This window comes from Protopterus annectens, chromosome 1.part0, assembly GCF_019279795.1.
Source record: "Protopterus annectens isolate FY-2018-M chromosome 1.part0, PAN1.0, whole genome shotgun sequence".
Classification (NCBI taxonomy): Eukaryota; Metazoa; Chordata; order Ceratodontiformes; family Protopteridae; genus Protopterus; species Protopterus annectens.
In genome coordinates, this window is record NC_056725.1 from 595927290 (window position 1) to 595947744 (window position 20455).

At 37.2% G+C, this 20455-nt stretch overlaps 1 protein-coding gene across 1 annotated transcript in view; it reads left to right on the top strand.

Moving 5' to 3' along the window:
• MARK1 (microtubule affinity regulating kinase 1) overlaps positions 1–20455 on the top strand; it is a 2314196-nt gene that overhangs the window by 691517 nt on the left and 1602224 nt on the right. The window contains exon 3 of the mRNA XM_044061667.1: positions 14618–14671. Within this exon, the coding sequence (XP_043917602.1) occupies positions 14618–14671 (54 nt within the window). The remainder of the gene's footprint in view (positions 1–14617; positions 14672–20455) is intronic.

Below are 20455 nucleotides of genomic sequence, written 5' to 3' on the forward strand. Positions count from 1 at the left end.
GGAGGAGGAGGGAATTATGAAAATTTCCAAATACCAGTCACTTTTGGCCCAAAACATTCAGGCATCTACTAGAAAGATGAAGAGGAATTTCACCTTTAAGCATGACAGTGACCCCAAGCATACATCCAAATCAACAAAAGAATGGCTTTACCAGAAGAAAATTAAAGTTTTGGAATGGCCCAGCCAGAGCCCAGATCGAAATCCAATAGAAAATCTGTGGGGTGACTCGAAGAGGGCTGTGCACAAGAGATGCTCTCACAATCTGACAGATTTGGAATGCTTTTGCAATGAAGAATGGTCAAATATTGCCAAGTCAAGATGTGCCATGCTGATAGACTCCTACCCAAGAAGTCTGAAAATTGTAATTAAATCAAAAGGTGCTTCAACAAAGTATAAGTTTAAGGGTGTGCACACTTACGCAACGTTTGTACGTTTTTATTTTTTGTATTTTTTGTCCTAAGACTTGTTTGTTTTTCAGTTAAGTTGTACAGGTTATACGTCACATTAAATGTGGGATAAGTTTTGAAATGATTTATTGTGGTCTCATTTTTTAAATCACAAAAACCTGGCATTTTAACAGAGGAGTGTAAACTCTATATCCAGTGTATGTTCCCAGTTACCTCAGTCTCTCATGTACCTTTCCTCAAACAGTCATCCGTTGCCTGAGAAAACATTTTATGAAGCTTAAGTGCACAAAAGTACCTCTGGAAGCATTTCCCTGCAAAAATTCTAAATGTAAATGATTTTTTTGCTAAACGTGTCAATAGTGCTATTGTTTCTATATCCAGTGTCTTAATTTATTCTTCTACTAGAATCTCATCTTTGTTTTACAAGTTATTAAAGTGCTTTATGCTGTACCTGTTGTTCCTTTTGGCTGTTTCTTTGCTTGACTGTGTAAGGTCATCAATCAGCTTTGGTCTGTTTTCCCTTTCTTCTTTCAGTGTAGTATTTGATGAATTTCATTACTAATCATGTGTAATCTAAATCTAACCTAGCTGTTTTAAACTCCCTTTTAGCCTACTTTCACTTCAAACCAGTTCAGTCTCTCTGTCTGTTCCAAATATTTAACCGTATATTTAATCCTATTTGGGTAATTCTTTTAGACAAGTCTCTAATCAGCACTTGCTTTAGAATCCTCCAGCCTTGAATACATGGTTCTTAATGCATTTCCTTTTTCACTTTATCTTCTTTAAATCAAAGAATGTCTCTCTCCCTCGACACCCTTGATCCCATTGTTAGTAGTGTTATGTGCTTCCATTTTTGAGTGTAAACACTTCACTGTGCTAAATAAAGTAGTCTACCCTTGTAGTCATTAAGTATGTTCTTAGTTCCTGGAGTCTTTAATACTCCTTTATCTGTATGCCTAACCAAATGCTTAAAGTTGACTCTTGACTTTTTCTCCAAGAAATTCTTTTAATCCTGATCGGTAAAATGCACTTGTTCCATATATAACACTAAAGGTGTTAAAAACAACATTAATTGCCTTTATCTTGCCCTTCTTATCCATGTATAGCATTTTCCACTGATTAATTTTCCTTATTGTCTTGTTCATTGTTTTTTATTGATGTGTATTATTATCTTGGAGCTTTTCTCCCCAGGCCTCCACTGAAAATGGACCTATATCCAGTCGGACTATCCCGGTCAACAAATGTAAAATAAATATCTCTAGCTGCACAATTTATATCCTTTTTAGATCCATACTGATTAATATTTAATTCTCCAATTACCCCATAAGAAGGTATATGGCTGTACCAGCTCATACATATGGCCATAAGTCATCACAATGGCCTTAGTTTTGTTTTCATTTATTTTGCAAACTTTTTTTAATAAGGGCTTATGCTGGATTTGCATGAGTTACTATCTGGATGGGTCAGTTATATGTAGAATATTACCTGCTAACATAACTCATTTTCAGTTTTTCTGTGCCAGTTATACATCTTTATCCTCGAGTTCCTGAATTTTGATTGCCAAGGAATTCTAAGAACTTTGAAAACAACAGAGGGTAAAATGGATAACCTTGTTTCGTGCCTCTAAAAGTGTGCAATTCTTTGATAACCTTCCTCCAACCTTCATTTTAGTTTCTGCATCTTGATATAACCTGAATATTAAGTCTGTCAGTCTGGTATCCACAATAGGAGCAGACCTTTACTGAAAAAATCCCAGCTTCCAGATTACTCTGTTGAAGATGTTCCCTAAACATCAACTTTTTTTTATCAGATTTCTTTTAGATTGTTGAGGTTTTATTTATGTTATCAACTGTTTGTATTTTTCAATAAAACAATATTGGTTCATATTACCAACATTTGGAAGATGAATACTATTGACAGCCCGATGAACATTTAAATGGACCATATGGCCAAGAGTTTGCACAGAGTGGGTATAATAAACACAGCGACTGCCACAGACATGGACATAAAAGGTGAAAAAATTTGTACAGCTAGACCAGTTTTTGCAGATCATAGTGCGCGCATAACCTGGCTACAATTAATGAAGTTGATAGGACCAAGAAATGTAAATTTGGATGCACATTAACGTACAATGGAAGTATACCCATAGTCAAACAAGCAGTAAATAAATATTGGTTGATGGTACAACAGATTCCCCAGTTTAAGGATATTGGACATGAATAACTCTCTCTTGCTTATAAAAGGTCTAACAACCTAATGAATAGATTGTTACAAGGAACAGAAACATAATATAGGTCCCATTGCCAGTAACAAAAAAAGATAAACATAAGTGTAGTAGTTGCCAATATTGCAGCTGTATTTACACAGATAAAAGTATTAAGCATCCAGTTTAAAAAAAGTGATTTTTATGATGGCTTATGGCACCTGTGATACTAAAAATTTGGTGTGTGTGTGGCAGTATGCCAACAATATGAAGCCTTCTATATAGGCAAAACTAACAGAAAACTTAAAGAACGCATATGTGATCATTTTAGAGACATAGAACCATTAAGACAAACACATTGTACAAACACATTAAGGAGACAAATGATGCACATAATTTTAAGTTTTTAATATTACAAGTTATTTTAGAAAAAAATAGAGGAGGTGAGATACAGAAAGAGATAAGAACAGATGGTTAGAAAGATTCAGGGTACAAGTGTGTCCAGGCTTAAATGAAGCATTTACTATTACACCTATGTTAAAAGACTTAAGAAACAGAATTAAGCAAATATACCAGTAAATCTTAATTGTTTAATTCATTCACGTAAATCACCATGGACTTTGTAGCTTTGTATGAAAGGACTTTCATTTTACTGTTATACCTTTTTGCCTGATGAAGCTATTTGTAGCAAAAGTATTACTTGGGTTTTTAAGTTGTTCAACTGTGTTGTTTTATTAAACGTTGCTTACTGGTAGCCATGGTGCCAGTTTGCTTTTGTTTTTAAGTACTTTAGTGAAAAAAATCCCAACTCCCAGAGTGCTCTGTTGATGATTTTCCCTACTTCCATTCCTATTAACATTAACTTATTATTTTCTTTTAAATGTGATTCCTTTTAGATTATTGGGGTTTTATTTATATTAACTGTTCATATATTTTTCAATAAAACCATATTGGTCCATATTAGTAACTTTTGAAAAGATCGATAACAGTCTATCTCTTGTGATAGTCTTAAAGATCTTAGTTTCCTGAGTACTGAGCTAGGCCTGTATGAGCCTTGGTCTTTTCTGTCCTGGTTTATTACAGTACACAAAAGGTGTCCTCCATGATTCTAGAACCCACACCCACACACACGCACACAGCAAAGATTTCACTTTCTCTAATCTTAGCCTCTTTACCTCCTCTGATATCATGTCGTGTTGAAGCTTGGGGATTTTCCTGCTGGCTACTCCAGAGATTGGGTAACCCCCGCCTTCATTTTCTTTTGTATTTATTTATTACTTCTGAAATCAGAAATAGAAATACTTTTATCAGTGCAAAATCTGAGAGAATATTGGGCCAAGTCTCTTGACTATACATTAAATTAGAATGTTCATGCAAAATGTAGAATCTGCCCAATTTTTCCCAGATTTTATACTGTGGGGAGAAATAGGTATATTCCCTCCAATCTTCCTTGACTCTCATTACGTACTTTAAACCAAATGTTCACCGAAGCAGCATTTTCGTGTAAGTATGCCTGTTGCAGTTCCCTTTTCCCCACTGTAGTGCGGTCTCAGAGTGAGAATATTACAGTAGGGGGGTGTGGGGGGACTATGGGGGGTGCAGGGGGGGCATAGCCCCCCCTGCATAAACACTTTTTTCTTTTTTTTTTTTGACACATTTTAACAAAAGTGCTTTCTGGGTAAAAGTGCTTTCGTTAAAATGTGTTCGGTGATGATGGGTTCAACTATTGTAGCTTCATGCAATAGTCCTACACCTATATATATATATATATATATATATATATATATATATATATATATATATATGTGTGTGTGTGTGTATGTGTATGCATATATATATATATATATATATATATATATATATATATAGAGAGAGAGAGAGAGAGAGAGATGCATGCACAAAACTAACCAGTGTAATTTTCTTACCTCCCAGATAATCTCTAACCATTACATGTTTTCCTTGTGAAATCACCTTTTTTCTACTATTTTAATTTTATCATGTCTGAATACTAAAACAATTGCTCCCTTTTCTTTCACCTCTAATTCTGAACTAAATCTTCCCTTGCACATTGTCTAATGATTCTTTTGTGCCCCCAGTTTATTTCATGTCCTGTAATAAGGCAATCTGGGTTTTTATACAAATTCAGCATTACTGCCTTTCCTAAGCTATTCACGTTCCATGAAGAATGGTGAGTATTGGCATATCAATTTAAATATTTTAATTATTTGTCTACTTTTTCTCCATTTCTCTTAAGACTAATAGAATTTGCCTATACAGCACTTTGTAATCTGGTGTGCTGCCTGCTGTCATACATTCCTTGCATGTATCCACTGTATGAAACTTTTATTTTTTCCACTTCATTGAACAAAACACAACCCCCAAGAAAAAAAAGTATTTACAACCTTTATAACTATATACAGAAATCATTTTTTGTTCTAGTTCTTTTTTAGGAGTAATCATACCTACCACACATTTGAGTTTGTCATTAACCTGTGTATCCTGAGAATAGTTTTGTGTAATCTCCTTCTCCTTATTCTAGTCTTTGTAGACCTGTAGTAATATTTGCCCTTCCCTTTAAGAGTTGATGCCTCAAATGAAAACACATCAAGAAGAAAAGAGAGGGGAAAAACAAGAAAATGTAGGAGTAAATGTACATCACATTAATTGTGCACTGTTACTTGCTATACCTGTTTTCTCTTCTCCCACCTGTACGTTTTATTTTGCATGTTATATTATTAGTCTGTCATCATAAGTTCTGCCATCCATTCATCTTAAACTTTTTCACTTTCAGTACATGCTTTTCTACTTGGCAACTGAAATTGGAATCTCGAGCTTGCATGTGAGTTTGAAGGAGCTGTTCAGGTCCCTTGTTTGGAATTGAAAAATCACTGCCTAGTGGCACCACCATATACAAGTGTTTACATCATTAGGGCGTTCTTTTTGAGAGGCAATAAAACAAACGTACATTTAAGCTGTTTACACCTCCTGGACCAACCCCACTCCTTTCCTTTTCAGAACAGTGGCAGTGCTTACTGAGGCTATTGAAGAGTGTGGTCCAGTATGATTACTTATTGGTTGTTAATTTACAGTTCTTAAATGTTTTCTCTGTTTTCATGGCTACAGTTGAACTGACATCTTAAATTTCAATTACTGTCCTGTTATAAGATATAAATGGAGTAAGAGTTATGCTGGCAAAATTAATATTGATTGCTGGATTCTCTGCTTTTATGATCACATAATTTCTACCACCATGTCCCGTCATATACAAGGGTACAACTGCTCTCTAGGCTGTGATTGTATTTTAATAAAATCCTTTCTTGCTTTTTTTTTTTTTTTTTTTAACTTCTAGTGTATAAACATTATATAAATAAAGGTCCTACCATTCACTTCTCTGAATGGATATGTTCATTCAAGACAGAGCACATTGATAAGAAATATGTTCATCTTCTTTTCTTCCCCCTATGTATGTGTGTGTGTGTGTGTGTGTGTGTATATATATAATATATACATATGGATATGTTCATTCAAGACAGAGCAAATTGAAAAGAAATATGTTCATCTTCTTTTCTTCCACCTAAATATGTATGTGTGTGTGTGTATGTGTGTATGTATATATATATATATATATATATATATATATATATATATATATATACATATACATATAATATGTAAATATACCAACTCCAAATGGGAAAAGTTAATTTCCTAACCCCACTGTATCATGCCCTTCTGCAGAAACGTAGTAAAAAGTGTGTTTGGTAGTTTGGTGTCATATACATAATATATATATATATATATATATATATATATATATATATCTAGATAAAATATACATACATAGGTATACTTAATGTGATCTAAACACACTAATATCTAAACATTTTAATATTGACAAAAAAAATCTAAACTTCCCACCCCCCCTAGTAATTGTATACAGTGGATATAAAAAATGTACACACCCCTGTTAAAAAGCCAGATTTTTGTGGTATAAAAAATGAGACCACAGTAAATCATTTCAAAACTTTTCCCACCTTTAATGTGACCCATAACCTGTACAATTCAATTGAGAAACAAACAAATCTGTTGGGGGAAAATAAAAAAAAGTACAATAAGCTGGTTGCATAAGTGTGCACACTTTTAAACTAATACTTTGTTGAAACACCTTTTGATTTAATTGCAGCATTCAGTCTTCTTGGGTACACACCTGCTGTCAATTAGAGACTCTGATTAACCCCAAATAAAGTTCAGCTGTCCTAGTAGGATTTTCCTGACATTAACTCAGTTGCCTGCTACAGCAAAAGCAGTGATTCGCAGAGATCTTACAAAGCATCGAAAGGAATAAAACAATTTCCACAGCATTGGATGTACCATGGAATGCAGTGAAGATAGTCATCAAAAAGTGGAGAAAATATGGGGCAACAGTGATGTTGCAAAGGACTGGATATCCCTCCAAAACTGATGAAAAGACAAAACGAAAACTGGTCAAGGAGGCTGCCAAGAGACCTAGAGCAACACTGAAGGAGCTGTGCAGGAATTTCTGGCAAGTACTAGTTGTGTACTACATGTGACGATCTCCCGTATTCTCCCTATGTCTGGACTATGGAGTAAGGTTGCAAGTCAGAAGCCTTTTCTTGCACAGAAAAGTATCCAGGCCTGGCTAAAATTTGCAAAACAGTACATTGTCTCCCAAAAGCATGTGGAGAAAATGTGTTGTGGTCTGATGAGACCAAGGTTGAACTTTTTTGCCAAAATTCCAAAAGGTACGTTTGGCGCAAAAACAACATTTTGCATCACCAAAAGAGCACCATCCCCACGGTGAAGCATATGGTGGTGTCAGTATCGTGCTTTGCAGTTGCTTTTCTTCACTTGGAACTGGGGGTTTAGTCAAGGTGGAGGGAATTATGAACAGCTCCAAATACCATTGACTTTTGGCCTAAAACCTTCAGGCGTCTGCTAGAAAGCTGAAGATGAAGAGTTTCACCTTTCAACTCGACAGTGACCCCAAGCATACATCCAAATCAACAAAAGAATGGCTTCACCAGAAGAAGATTAAAGTTTTGAAATCGCCCAGCCAGAGCCTAAACCTAAATCCAATAGAAAATCTGTGGGGTGACCTGAAGAGGGCTGTGCGCAAGAGATGCTCTTGCATTCTGACAGATTTGGAGTGCTTTTGCAAGGAAGAGTTAGGCAAATATTGCCAAGTCAAGATGTGCCATGCTGATAGACTCCTACCCAAGAAGACTGAATGCTGTAATTAAATCAAAAGGTGCGTCAACAAAGTATTAGTTTAAGGGTGTGCACACTCATGCAACCAGCTTATTGTACGTTTTTTATTTTTTTATATTTTGTCCCGTAACAAGACTGCGGTGATGGTGCTGCGGTAGCATTGTCGCCTCACAGTTAGACGTTGCCCGTTCGATTCTCAGTTAAAGCGTCTTCTGTGTGGCGACATGCGTGAATGGGTGTTCCTTCGTTGAAGGTTGTGCGTTAGGCCCAGCAAGCCAGCACGTAAAAATCTACTGCCAATCATTAGCGGACTGGAGTTCCACTGTGGCGACCCCTAACTGGGAAAAGCCGAAAGACACAACAACATATTTTTTCCCCTAACAGATTTGTTTTTTAATTGAATTGTACAGGTTATAGGTCACATTAAAGGTGGGAAAAGTTTTGAAATGATTTACTGTGATCTCATTTTTGTATAGCACAAAAACCTGGCATTTTAACAGGGGTATGTACACTTTTTATGTCCACTGTATGCCAATTCTGAGGTTGCACAACAGTGGAGAAAGGGTATAAATTCTTCCTTTGTGTAACTTCAGTATTGATATTTTGAGTTTAGATTTTTTTTGTCGATTTTAAGTGTTTAGATATTAGTGTCTTTAGATCATTTTAATTAAACCCATATATGCATACATGTATGTGTGTGCATGTGTAAAGAAACTAGACAGCAGTCTGATTTATTCCTTTTTATATCTGTGCAACATCTCTGTTATCTCCAACAGTATTTTGTCAGACTGTGGGGAGATCTGCTGTGTCAGGCTGAATTTTTTACTCTCTTGAGATTTCTCTGTGTCAAGCATTGTTCCCTGAAAAATTTTGTGAGGATTGCTTGTCTGTTTACTCTCTTGGGAAAAAATCAAGTTGTTTATTGCAGTCCTCCTCACTACTCAGTCGATGGGATTACTCCTTCAGCATTATATTAAACTCCTCAGTAGCCTGATCTGCATCCATGTAGGTGTTAATCTCTGTACAATTAAATGCCTCTAGTACTGCTAGATACAGCAGCTTAAATGTCAAGCCAAGTTGATTACATTTCCTTAGTACAGGAATGAATCTACTTATCCAGTCTCTTGTTTGTAATGAGTAATTGTCAGCCACATAGATTTATGGATCTCCCAGCTTTTACACAATCCCTTTCTACCAGTGATTTTTTAGAGCACTTTCTTTTGTCTGAATGTCTGCATTTTAACCAGGGCTGGTCTTGGCAAATTTCTAATGGTTCTGAATGAAGCATATATTCTCGTACCCTCCTGTCTGCATCTCTGAATGAGATATTCCAGTCTATGTACTAGTACACTCCACCATAAATGTCTTGGTTAGATCCTTCTGCCTTCTCTGTAATTGTAAATCTTAGATTTTGTCTTCTGGTGTGATTCTGCAGTTCTGTTAATTTGAATCTAATCTCTCTGGCTTCACATTCAACTGTCTTCAGCCATTTCTTATCCTTTCTTGTGCCTTTTTATCCACCCTCAATGCTACGTTAGTGCTGCTGCTATTTTTTTCCCTACTTATTTACATTTATATGTAACCTGCGGTGGTGGTACTGCGGTAGCGTTGTCGCCTCACAGTAAGACGCTATCCGGTTCGATTCTCAGCTAGAGCATCTTCTGCGTGGAGACATGCGTGAATGGGCGTACCTTCATTGAAGGTTGTGCGTCAGGCCTGGCAAGCCGGTACGTAAAAATCAACTGCCAATCATTAGCGGACCGGAGTTCTGCTGTGGCGACCCCTAACCGGGAAAAGCCGAAAGACACAACAACATTTATATTTATAATGTAGTCCAACATGCTGCTGATTTTAAGTGTAGTTTGTGCATTTGTGCTGTTTAAGGTAATGCTTCTCATCTCCACAGATGACTTGAGTCTAATCTGAGGGTTTGGGGTTTTCTGCCATGTGGTTTTGGTTTCCAGTGGGAGTGCATTCTACTCTATTTGTCATTTTGTCCCGTCCCCCCCCAGTATAATTCTTGTTAGGAATTGTACTGTATTGTCTTAAGGCAGTTTTTCAGTCAGCAATTTGAGATACTGGATCTTTAGTTTTTAGTATGCCCATTTTTTTGGGAGAGCTCTCTTCTTAGTTGCAAGCTAGTTTACCATACCAAAAGTCAGAGCTGTTAAGTTCTTTTCTGTTTTTGGCTGGTCAGTAGCAATGTTTTATACTCTTGTACTTCATTTGTTGCTTGATGCCTTTTTTGTTTGCTATTGGACATCAGAAGCTATTGAGTTTTATGCTTGTCTTACTCCTGGAACTTTTCTTCACATGCTTATTTATACAGATTTTTGGCTTTCTTTCCTTTCTAAATTGATGCTTTCCTGAGCATTTTATTTTTCTGTGTTCTGGACAGTATATTTTAATTGACTCCCACTTTCATTATTCATTCATTCTGAAACCCCCACATCATGCCTTTCTTCTGCAAGAGAGAGCTTTTGTCCTGCTGACAGTTTTTTTTTTTCAGATAGGCAGTCATGCCTTGAAGACAGAAGGCATTTTGGAATTTTTTTTCCTTTCGTTTGTTTCTCTGTTCTTTGTATTAGCTTGATACTTTTGGCATAAGAGTTTTGGTCAACAAACAACCTCCTTGGGAAGTGGTCAAGTTACGCTTAATCTTGTTTCCTTCCATGTGGGATTAAAGAGGTTTTGTGAAGTGCAAATTGTCTAGGACCAACTCTTATGTAGTTAAGCAGCTGGATTATCCAGCATCCCTAAAAGAGTTGCTTATGCATTCATTTTCAAGTTGTGACTTGATTTTTTTCTTGCATAGTTAAGCTAGTTAAGCCATTAGTATTTTTTAATAACCAGGCATAGCATTCCGGGGGGTGGGTGCAGCCCGTTGAGAGTACTTCATCTGTAGTTAGGCAGTGAAAATAGGGTAACTTGTCTTAGTGAATCAAACTGTTCTCTTTGAGAAAGCCTAGTTTTAACAAGGGGATAGTGATCTTTCTGTAAACATTTGTTCAGATTAATAAATTTATATTCTACAGTATGGAGCAAATTGGTATTGAGTAGAGTGAAGAGGAGATGATAGGAGCACTATATTCAAACTGTGGGAATAAAACATTAAGAACAAATGCCATGTCTGTCTTCAAGGCTAAGATGATTAGATAGTCTTTCAGCAGCTCTGAGCTCTATATTCCTGATTTTTGCCTCATATTTTTGAATGCATTTTCATTTATTTTTTGATTTGTCTGGGAAATCACTAGGATTAGTCGGTCAATAATACCAGACATTAGAGTTTTAAACTTTTCATTGCCCAGAAAATACATGTTTATGTAAAATCAGTTGTTCTATTAACTTTTAAAGTGAATTAAAGTAATATTTAAAATAGCCCTTATTTGGGCCTTTGTTCCCCAGTTATATTTGGCTTTGTTCTTTATTCCTGAACAAAGATCTCCAAAAAGACTTGTCATTAGCTATGTGCCCCAGGGTTCAGACCTTGGGCCACTCCTCTTTGACATTTGCCTTGGAGGTCGAAGCTAATGTTAAAGATCTGTGGCTGACCAAGTTTGCATAACTTGGTGCCATTATAAATTCCCCTGAAGACCCTAATATTATTTGAGGCCCTGTCTAATCAAAATAGCTGGTGAGAAAACCATGGATTAAAACTAAATGCTAAGAAGTATATAATTGTACCTTTTGACCAGCATGGTTCCCCTTGTAAGTATCTCATTGACAACACACCCCTGGAAATTGATCCATTAATTAGGGATCCATGAGCCTATGTTGTCAGTGAACTGTCCTTTTGATCACCATATATCCATTGTTGTAAGGAAGTCCTTGTTTTATTGCACAGCATATATCTAAAGATCTTGTGTCCGGATCCAGGAATGTAATTGTTTCACTGTACTCTGCACTAGTTAGGCTGATTGAGTAATGGCCCTTTAAGTATCTACATGTCCAAATCCTTGTCACAACTGGAGTGACCACAGCAGGGCCTAAGTCTTAAAATCTTTACAGACTATCCCAAAACCTTGTTCCTCCTCTCAGGATAATACAAGCTACTGACAGAGGACCTCTGCCTTGTGTCTAGAGTTTCAACAGACCCTATACTGTCAAACCTGTTAAACATTTGCTAATCCAGTGATATCATTGAACACCCACTCAAGGGATCTCGGTCTCTTTTTGCAAAGTAAGGATAAGGTTATCACAGAGACTATCACTTCTGTGGAACCGTCTACCGCTCCACATAAAGATGTTGAAAGGTAATTCAGATGAATGGATGGTTGGCACCCCTGTCATTAATGAATAGGGAAAGCATGTAAATATTGCAACATATTAGTATTTGGCCCATCTCTAAGTTTTGTATGCAAAACTTAAGGGCTAAAAACTGCCATGGGAATGTAAGACTAGGCTTCTAAAGAGCCTTACAGGTCAGTAGCCTATTAAGTATCTTTAAATTTATAAATATATTGAGAACTATGCTGAGCTGATGTGAAATTTTATTGGCTGCTAGTTTTTTTAAGTATAGTAAAGGAAGGGCTGGGAATTCAATATTATTCCTAAATATTGGGGGTCTGCAGTTTAAAACTACAGATATTTTGGAATCTGACTTCAAAACCTAAGATGTCTGGGAATCTGGCTAGATCCTATGTTCTATTTTCAATGTCGCATTCAACTTACCAAGTCAGAAGTAAGCAAGATGCCCATCTGGTCTAGAAACACCTCTCACTTTTCTTCCTCACAGGCTAATCAGCAATAGGGAAGTGAGTCCTACTACCACAATTAAAATATTGCTTCTTCTTGGTTGCCTCTGACTTCAAAAAGAATCTCCCTTGACTTCAAACAATATTTTCAGGTTCTTTGCTATCTCTTTAAGGCAAGAACCCCCCCCCCCCCCGAATAACTCCCATCCTGCTTGGTTCTGTGATGTCTTAAGATTATTAATGTGGAATCCTTTCCCTACTTTTCAAATAGAATCATAGAAAGCATTCTACCACCTTACAGCTTAAGGTGTTTCAAGATCTAGTCCTAACGTACACAACCCACAAACTAATATGAAGTGCACCAAACACTTTTTTTTTTCTTTCCTGACCTCCAGAGTATGGGACCCCATCCCACGTCAAAGCTAATAGTTTGTTTCAAAAAATTCCGAATTGACTGAAGAGTATATTTTCAAACAGGTACATGGTAAATGCTTCCAGACTAGAACAATTGCATAATCAGAGGATACTTATGTGGCACATTTAGAGTACAGTTCGAACAAGCACATTATTCACTCAGTGGACTTACTGCTAATATTTCTTTCCCCTCTTTAGCTTACTCCACCTATTTGTCTCCTACCATTACTCATCGTACATCTTTACGTCTCTATATTCCTGCCTCCTCAGAGTAATTGTTTTACTCAACCTCTTAACTGTAATTTTCCCCATAAAAATTCTGAAGCTGTTTACTGTTAGGATACCTCTGTATTCCCTTCATGCTCAAAACACTGTAATTAAATGTTAAGTTTGTAATTTATTTTCGTATTATTACCACTTTCTTCTGAACATTTTTGTTTTGTGAACCCTGGCCAGTCTAAAAATGGTCCACATGGATCAGTGTTTTACCCTCGTTAGCAAATACATAAGTAAGGGCTTTTGTGAAGTGGTCATAGGTAATGTATAGCCAAAGAATGGTCAGTAACCTAGTTTGCGATATTTTGATGTGTGTCATGAGTACCAAACAAATTTGTTTTATAGATATTAACTGACAATTTGTTATGGATTAACCATTTCCATAAATGAATGAAGTTGTTAATAAAAAGTAAGGATACAAGGTGGCCCAAGACCAGACCCCTTTGAAACATCTGTTGGTAAAGGACAGGTTTCTCTTCCATGCAACCTAAAGTAATCTTGACTGATTTTTTGAAGTCCATGTAATTTGAATTGTGGCATTGTGAATGGTTGATCCAAATGTTTCATATTACAGTAGTCCTTCGTTCTTTACTCTTTGTCAGCATAGGTTTGAGTAGTATAACATGCTACTTATTTCATGTTTCCTTTAAGATTTTTTTTTAAATATCAATTTAGAGATTAGTATTTAGACTCCCAGGTTAGATTGTTTTCTTTTCCGACCATACCATGAGGTAATCCTTATTCTCTTTTGTATTCTTCTTTAAAATGCTGTGCAAGTCATTTATCTGTTTTTGTACAAGATTCCACAACTACCCCTTATGCAGGAATTCCTTCCTATTTGCCAGTTTTTTGATAGACTAATGCAGTACTTGATTCAGTCTTGCTCTGTCATCAGTTAATATTTTTTCTTTACTTTGTACAATTTATTTAGTGATCTTGTGCCATCTGCAGTCCTCTTGGAGGATGCTGTTTCAGTAAATATTTTTGGTGTTTAGAGGATATCTGTAAATATGTATGAATCACTTAACTGTTTAATTACTATTTTAGAAAGGGATACTAATTGAAGCTCATACTTTGTAAATACTCTGTCAAATCCTTATTCTTGGTGGCCTGACCTGGTCCAACTTGGTTATATGAATTTTAAAAATGTCTGCTGTTTTGATGAACTTTCTGTTTTAAAGAGTTTTTTGTTTCTAGTAAAAGATTCTAGCATATTTATCATGTATTAAATTTACAGGTTATGCGGAAGATTGTTAAATACTATTTTAAAATGACTATATTGAATGCATGTAGTATGTGAAAGACTTCTGTGCAATAACTACAGCAAGTGTGGTACAAATTTGCTATAAATGCAACACTAGTTTTTTAGTAACAGTTAAATATTTTTTTTTTAGGTGGCAGTGAAAATAATAGATAAAACACAATTGAACCCTACTAGTCTTCAAAAGGTAAATTTATTTATTTTTTTTATTTACGTAATGTTGGCAGTAAGACATGACATACAGGTTATTTTGTTCGGAAAAATGGCTATGCATTATAGTAATTGTGAAGTAAAATAGCTACACATACTCCATAACATGAATTTCCATGGAAACTTGTAGATATTCATGAAGAACTTCATACTTGGTCTGTTTTAAGGGAAATGATGCATTATAAATAACGTCTTGTAGTTAGCCAGAAAAGAGACGTTGCATATATATGTTTCACTTATTTTTGAGATTAGTAATCTGTAGTAGCTGTACTTAACTCAGGAAGAAGCCAGTTAATGTTTCAAAGCCCCTGTTTTTTGCTTGCCTTGTCTGGAATGCACAGTCAAAATAAACCAATACTGGCTACATAGCCACAGTCTAAAGGACCTAGTGATGCATCCTGTATTATGTAGCATCAAGGGAAAACATGTACAGGTTCACTAGTACAAGAAAATGGTGCATAATTTATTCTGTTATGTATTTTATGCTACATTTGTTGACTGAGTGAATGGCTAATGACTACTGGGGCCTTTATAAGCTTAGCCATGCAACCCAGGTGTATCCAACGAGCTGTTGTGCCTTGGAGGTTATTTTAAGGAGTGTATGCTTTAATGGCTGCCTCTGTCCATCAGAGACATAAGTGTCAGACCAAGTGTGAATTTCTGATTTCCCATCAAGTGGCCCAGGTTGCACTTGAAAAGCATTAGGGAAGAGCTGTGCCTCACATGGATGAGAATACTTTTCCAGAGAATGGGGGTTCTCTGAAACATACCTGTCCCTCGGACAAGCCCTGTTTAAGTCACAAGCAAAGTTTAAATCCTTAAATTAAGTAGTTCTGATGGTGATTATTTTCCGGATATGCAAAAGGTCATTTAGAGTGGGATCCAAGGATATCTTGTATGCCTGGCTTAAATAGATTCTCAGCAGTCTGTACGAAACAGAGTTTAGAGATGGGGCTTTGAGGCAATCTGTGGAGGACATTGTTTTTTTACACTCTGTATTCTTTTTGTGAAGAACCTTTATGGACATTCCATTTGTTACATGTGCCTTGTCTCGTAAATACCGAAGGGGGGAATTGTAGTCTATGATGGGTCGGATGAAGGCTGAATACAGTGGCACGATGACTTCCCTGGACATAGATGCCATAAGTTGAGTGACATAGAATGATTTTCTTACTACCTTGGACACATGTTGGTTGAAAGCCTGTTTACTATCAACATAAGTCTCCAGATGTCTGGCTTGTGTGTCTACTTTTAGGGCAGTTTTATCACCGAGGTATCTTCCCTGGGTGGCCAACTTCCCAAAAGGTACAATTAAGCAGTTATTGGCACTGAGTTTTAAGCCATGGCTTTGGCGCCAGTCATTTGTCTGTTAGACATTCCTGTAAGAAGTTAGCATTTTTTTTTTTGTAGGATTCATTCTAGCTTGCAATCATCTGCAAACTTTTAAGCCAGAGGCCCTTGACTTTAGCCTGGACTTCCATAGTATAGCTGCCAAAGAAGAACTGATCTAACACAGAGCCCTCGGGACTCCACTAGTGACCATCCTGTTTTTGTGGAGGTGGGGACTCCAGTCCTAACTTCCTTGGTCCTGTCTGTGAGCTAGCTGGCTCTCCAATGAGTTAAATAAGGGTTTATGCCTAATTTCATGAGTTCGCCAGAATGAAGTAGTGTATCAAATGCCGAAGCTAGGTCAAGGCAGGCAGTATGCACGATTTTGCCCTTAGGAGGCATGAACTGCCTTTGGCAAAAGCAAACTGGGTTGAGTCCAGTGTCTGAAAGTCATTGTTAATCATTTCCATGATAATTCTTTCCTTGGGTTTACATATGAGACTAGTCAGATTGATAGGTGTTTAGTTCCCTGTTACTGTAGTCTTCCATTCACATGGCACGAAGCCTGTGCAGAGGCTGTGGTAGAATGACACCAGTAACCCTGATAGTGCAAATTTCAAGCTGTTTAGGAGGCATTCTGGGATATTATCAGAGTCCAATGAAGATGTCTTATTGGCATTGCAGAGTGCATCTAATACCTGCTCCCTACTGATATTTGGAGGAGTTATGTTAGATTGTATTTCTTGGGTGGGGGTGGAGGAGTAAATTTGGAGCTGAATTTGTCAGCCAGAAGATTTTCTACATCTCTACAGTCTGTGAACCTGGCTCCATTTACCAGCAGATCAGCAAACTGTTGTGTGCTGCCTTTGAGATTTTGGACATAGCTAAAAAAAAGCCTTATGGTTGTCCTTGGCCTCAGATGCTATGTTTACCTCAAAATTTGTTCTGTTGGGCTTAATTAGGCCTCTTAACCTTCTCTTCAAACTGAATCGACAATTTTTATCTTTTTTGGTATTACACTTCCTAATTTTAGCTATGATTTTTTTTCTTTTGTTCTACAACCTGTGTCATCTTGATTATACCAGGGTAGTTTGTTTTTGAGTTAGTTTTGGGCTTATTTCTTGTAGGTACAACAGAGACTATGCAGTCATTAACATGATTGTACAGAGCTTTTGTGAATAATTCCGCATAGACTGTTATCTGGGTTTCGAGGAGTTTGAAATTTTTGACATGTTATCACTTAAAAGATAGTTTGCCTTTGAGTAGTTTCTAACTGTTCCCATGGTTTGTTGGGATTACAGAACTGATCCTTATTTTTAGGGAAACTGCTTTGTGGTCTGACCTTAATAGAGAAAGCATGACAGTTGGGGGGGGGGGGTAGCATTCTCCCGTATATCTCTTGAGTACCAGGCATTATCCTTGGTAAAGGTGGAATGCTGCACAGTGCTAGGCACATACTAGTCTGTGATACACAGTTTCAGAGCTCCGTGTCTTCCTTCATGTCTCAGGTTATTTACACCTACATGGACTTGTGACTGAATCATACTAGTAGTCAAGGAGCAGTTACTTGAGTGCATGCATAACTTGATGGATCCTGGCCCCTAATACACAAATAACAGTTATTTTCTCCTTGTTTAACCCAGTGACTGTGACATCAGTATGTCATACATGGGAGTCCCCTCTAACTAGAGTCTTGGGTAGTTATTGGTTTGCCTTATGACCTTGGTAGTTGAGGCTCTAGTCAGTTTGGCCTTACATATAGTGGTAGTTGTTTCTTTTGTGTGCTTTCTGGTTTCCTAAGAATAACTTTTACAGGTGAAACGTCTGGGATGTCTTTGGGTTTCGGGAAGTTTGCATTTAAGTGCCTCAACACAAGTAGGTCTATATGTGAGGCATACTATGAGTGGTAGGTGTAATGTGTGTTTCTGACAACCAGATTGTTATGAGTGTTTTTATGTGGGAGTTTTGCCTCCAGAGACATTGTGTATATACATTTCTTGCATACTTTATTTGTTTCTTTGAGGTTTAAATATTTGTCTGTGAACATTAGTTGTTACATTATCTCAATATACCCATATCCACCAAAATGGCTGCAGAGAAACTGGGGAAGTGCATATCCATGATGTCAGGTCCTTTTACTGAATGAGCTTCAAGGGTGTGGTGCAAGAGGGGTTAATAGTAGGCTGATTGTGTGCTTTTGGGGCTAGAGATTAGACTATGCTATGTAATACTAAAGTTAAGGGGCAGTGCTCCTCAACAGTCAAAACTAACTGCTCTGTGCTACTTGACACGCAAGATAGTTGCTCTACACTTAAAGTAAATACTTAAAAAGTACTTTAATAGCTTACGCAGTAGACAATAGCAGTGAAAGAAGGGAGGGAAGGGACTGTGGAAGTCAGGTTACCATTTTTACTTTGGAAGTCAGATTTACAGGTACATTTTTGGAGGTTTTGTATGGAAAATTTTGTTTTTAGGTGTCTGCATCTATACAGGAATGCAGGGCACTACTAATCACCTCTACACGATGGACAGTGGGACGTAAATAAGCCAAATTTTATATAGGCACTTAAAACACATGAAACTGATTTCTAAGCCCTCTGGCAAACAAAAATGACTACACTTAGTTTTTTGTGCGTTTTCATGTGAAGCCAGGCCACCACCATCTACTGGCATAAGATGACCTAGTCCACTTAATGTAAAAACACAAAAAAGATGGCTTAAGAGTGTAATGCAACAAAACAAATTAAACAAGCTACCTAGACAAGGTCATTTCAAGTATTAGGGACCTTTAAAATTATTTAAAGTTCAAAATCAACAAATAAAGCAGTCACACTCTAAAACAGTTAAAGTGCAAAATAAAATAAATCTCTTATCTGCCAAGGGTGGAGCATGATTAATTCAGGACCCACTGAGTATGGTGAGGGCTCCAAACAAATGGGAGCTCTTGAAAAATGAACAGAAGACAATTTGTAGTAAAGGAGGTTTACTCAAGAGCAATACTGGTTTGCTGTGTGGGCACTCATTATTATGGAGCTGTGGAAAACAGTGGATAGGAAAAGTACTTAAATAGCTTACACAATAGGCAATAGCAATGAAAGAGGGAAAGGAGAGACTTTGGAAGTCAGAGAGGGACAGCTGTAAGAAGCAGGATAGTTAGAGTGGGATCCAATCAGATAAAATCAATTTGGCGGTCTAGTCCAATGACTGATCTGCAGGTCAGTGACCCCAGGTAGGTTAGAATTTCAGAACCTTTAGCTTAATGTTTCAATAGGAGCTGGAGCAGATTCTCACAACAAGGGTACAGTATAGCGCGGAATTCAACTTTAAGCAGGTAAATGATAAGCAGAATGTAAGAGTCTAGCTGCAAAACTGGAGTATAAGCACCCGTAAAAGCACTGAAGCAGCAGTCCTGGAGCAGAATTTACAGTGCTCCCACTGCTGCAGTTCTACCACAGTCTAAGGCACCAGACTATATGCAAATTTACCACCATCACTGTTTATTGAAAAAATGCAGGAATAAATAACAGTGAGGCTCAAATCTGGTAGTAGGTCACAGTTCTGCTACAACTTATAATGAAACTACAAGACTAAAGCCCAAACAGGGTTCAAGATGCAAGTGCTATCTTGTTCAATTAATTCTACTTTTGGAGATAAATTGCAGTCATTATAATGTATAATCATTGCTAAGATCTAACAGTTATTCATTTTCTTCCCATAATTGCAAATGAAGCTACAAAACTAAGGTCCCAGAACAAACTAGAAAAATGTAAGCCAATAACTTTTTTTGGTTGAAACATGAAAAAAAGGCAGAAGACTACAAAAAAGTACCACCATACAGGTAACTATAAGTACAGTAAACTGTCAGTTAACCAGCACCCATGGGAATTGGGAGATGCCGGATAACTGTAGATGTTAATAGTGTTTCACTGTTGCAGTCCTAACGAATGGGTTATCCGGCTCCCGGTAGCCCTCGATCGGCCAGAATAAAAAGGTAAGTAAATATGACATCGGCTGTCGTCTGTTGTAAAGGACATCAGGACGTCTAATACAAAAGGAGGCAGCCAATGTCACTTCCCCAGACTTCCTTGCCGCGGAGCCCAAAGCAGAAGCATTTTTGCACGGGTGCCAGTCGGCAGTTTACCTTTTTGGTTTCCAACTACAAAGTTGAAGTCAACTACTACTAAGTACCCCATTGGGGATCCTCTTTTCTTGCCTTAACGAATGTCAGAAAAAGTCAATAATTGTCTTACCTGTGGAAAGCAGATTCCCCATAGAGATTTCCTATTGTATTTGTTTAGGCCTTGACCACGACATTCCTAATTGTGGACTCTGTGCTTCCTTTAATCCGCGTAGTTCGTCGTCTGGCTAAGCTTTTAGCTAAGCATTTTGGAGTGTGGCCTAAGTTTGTCAGTATGGCGTCCACTGGTCTTCA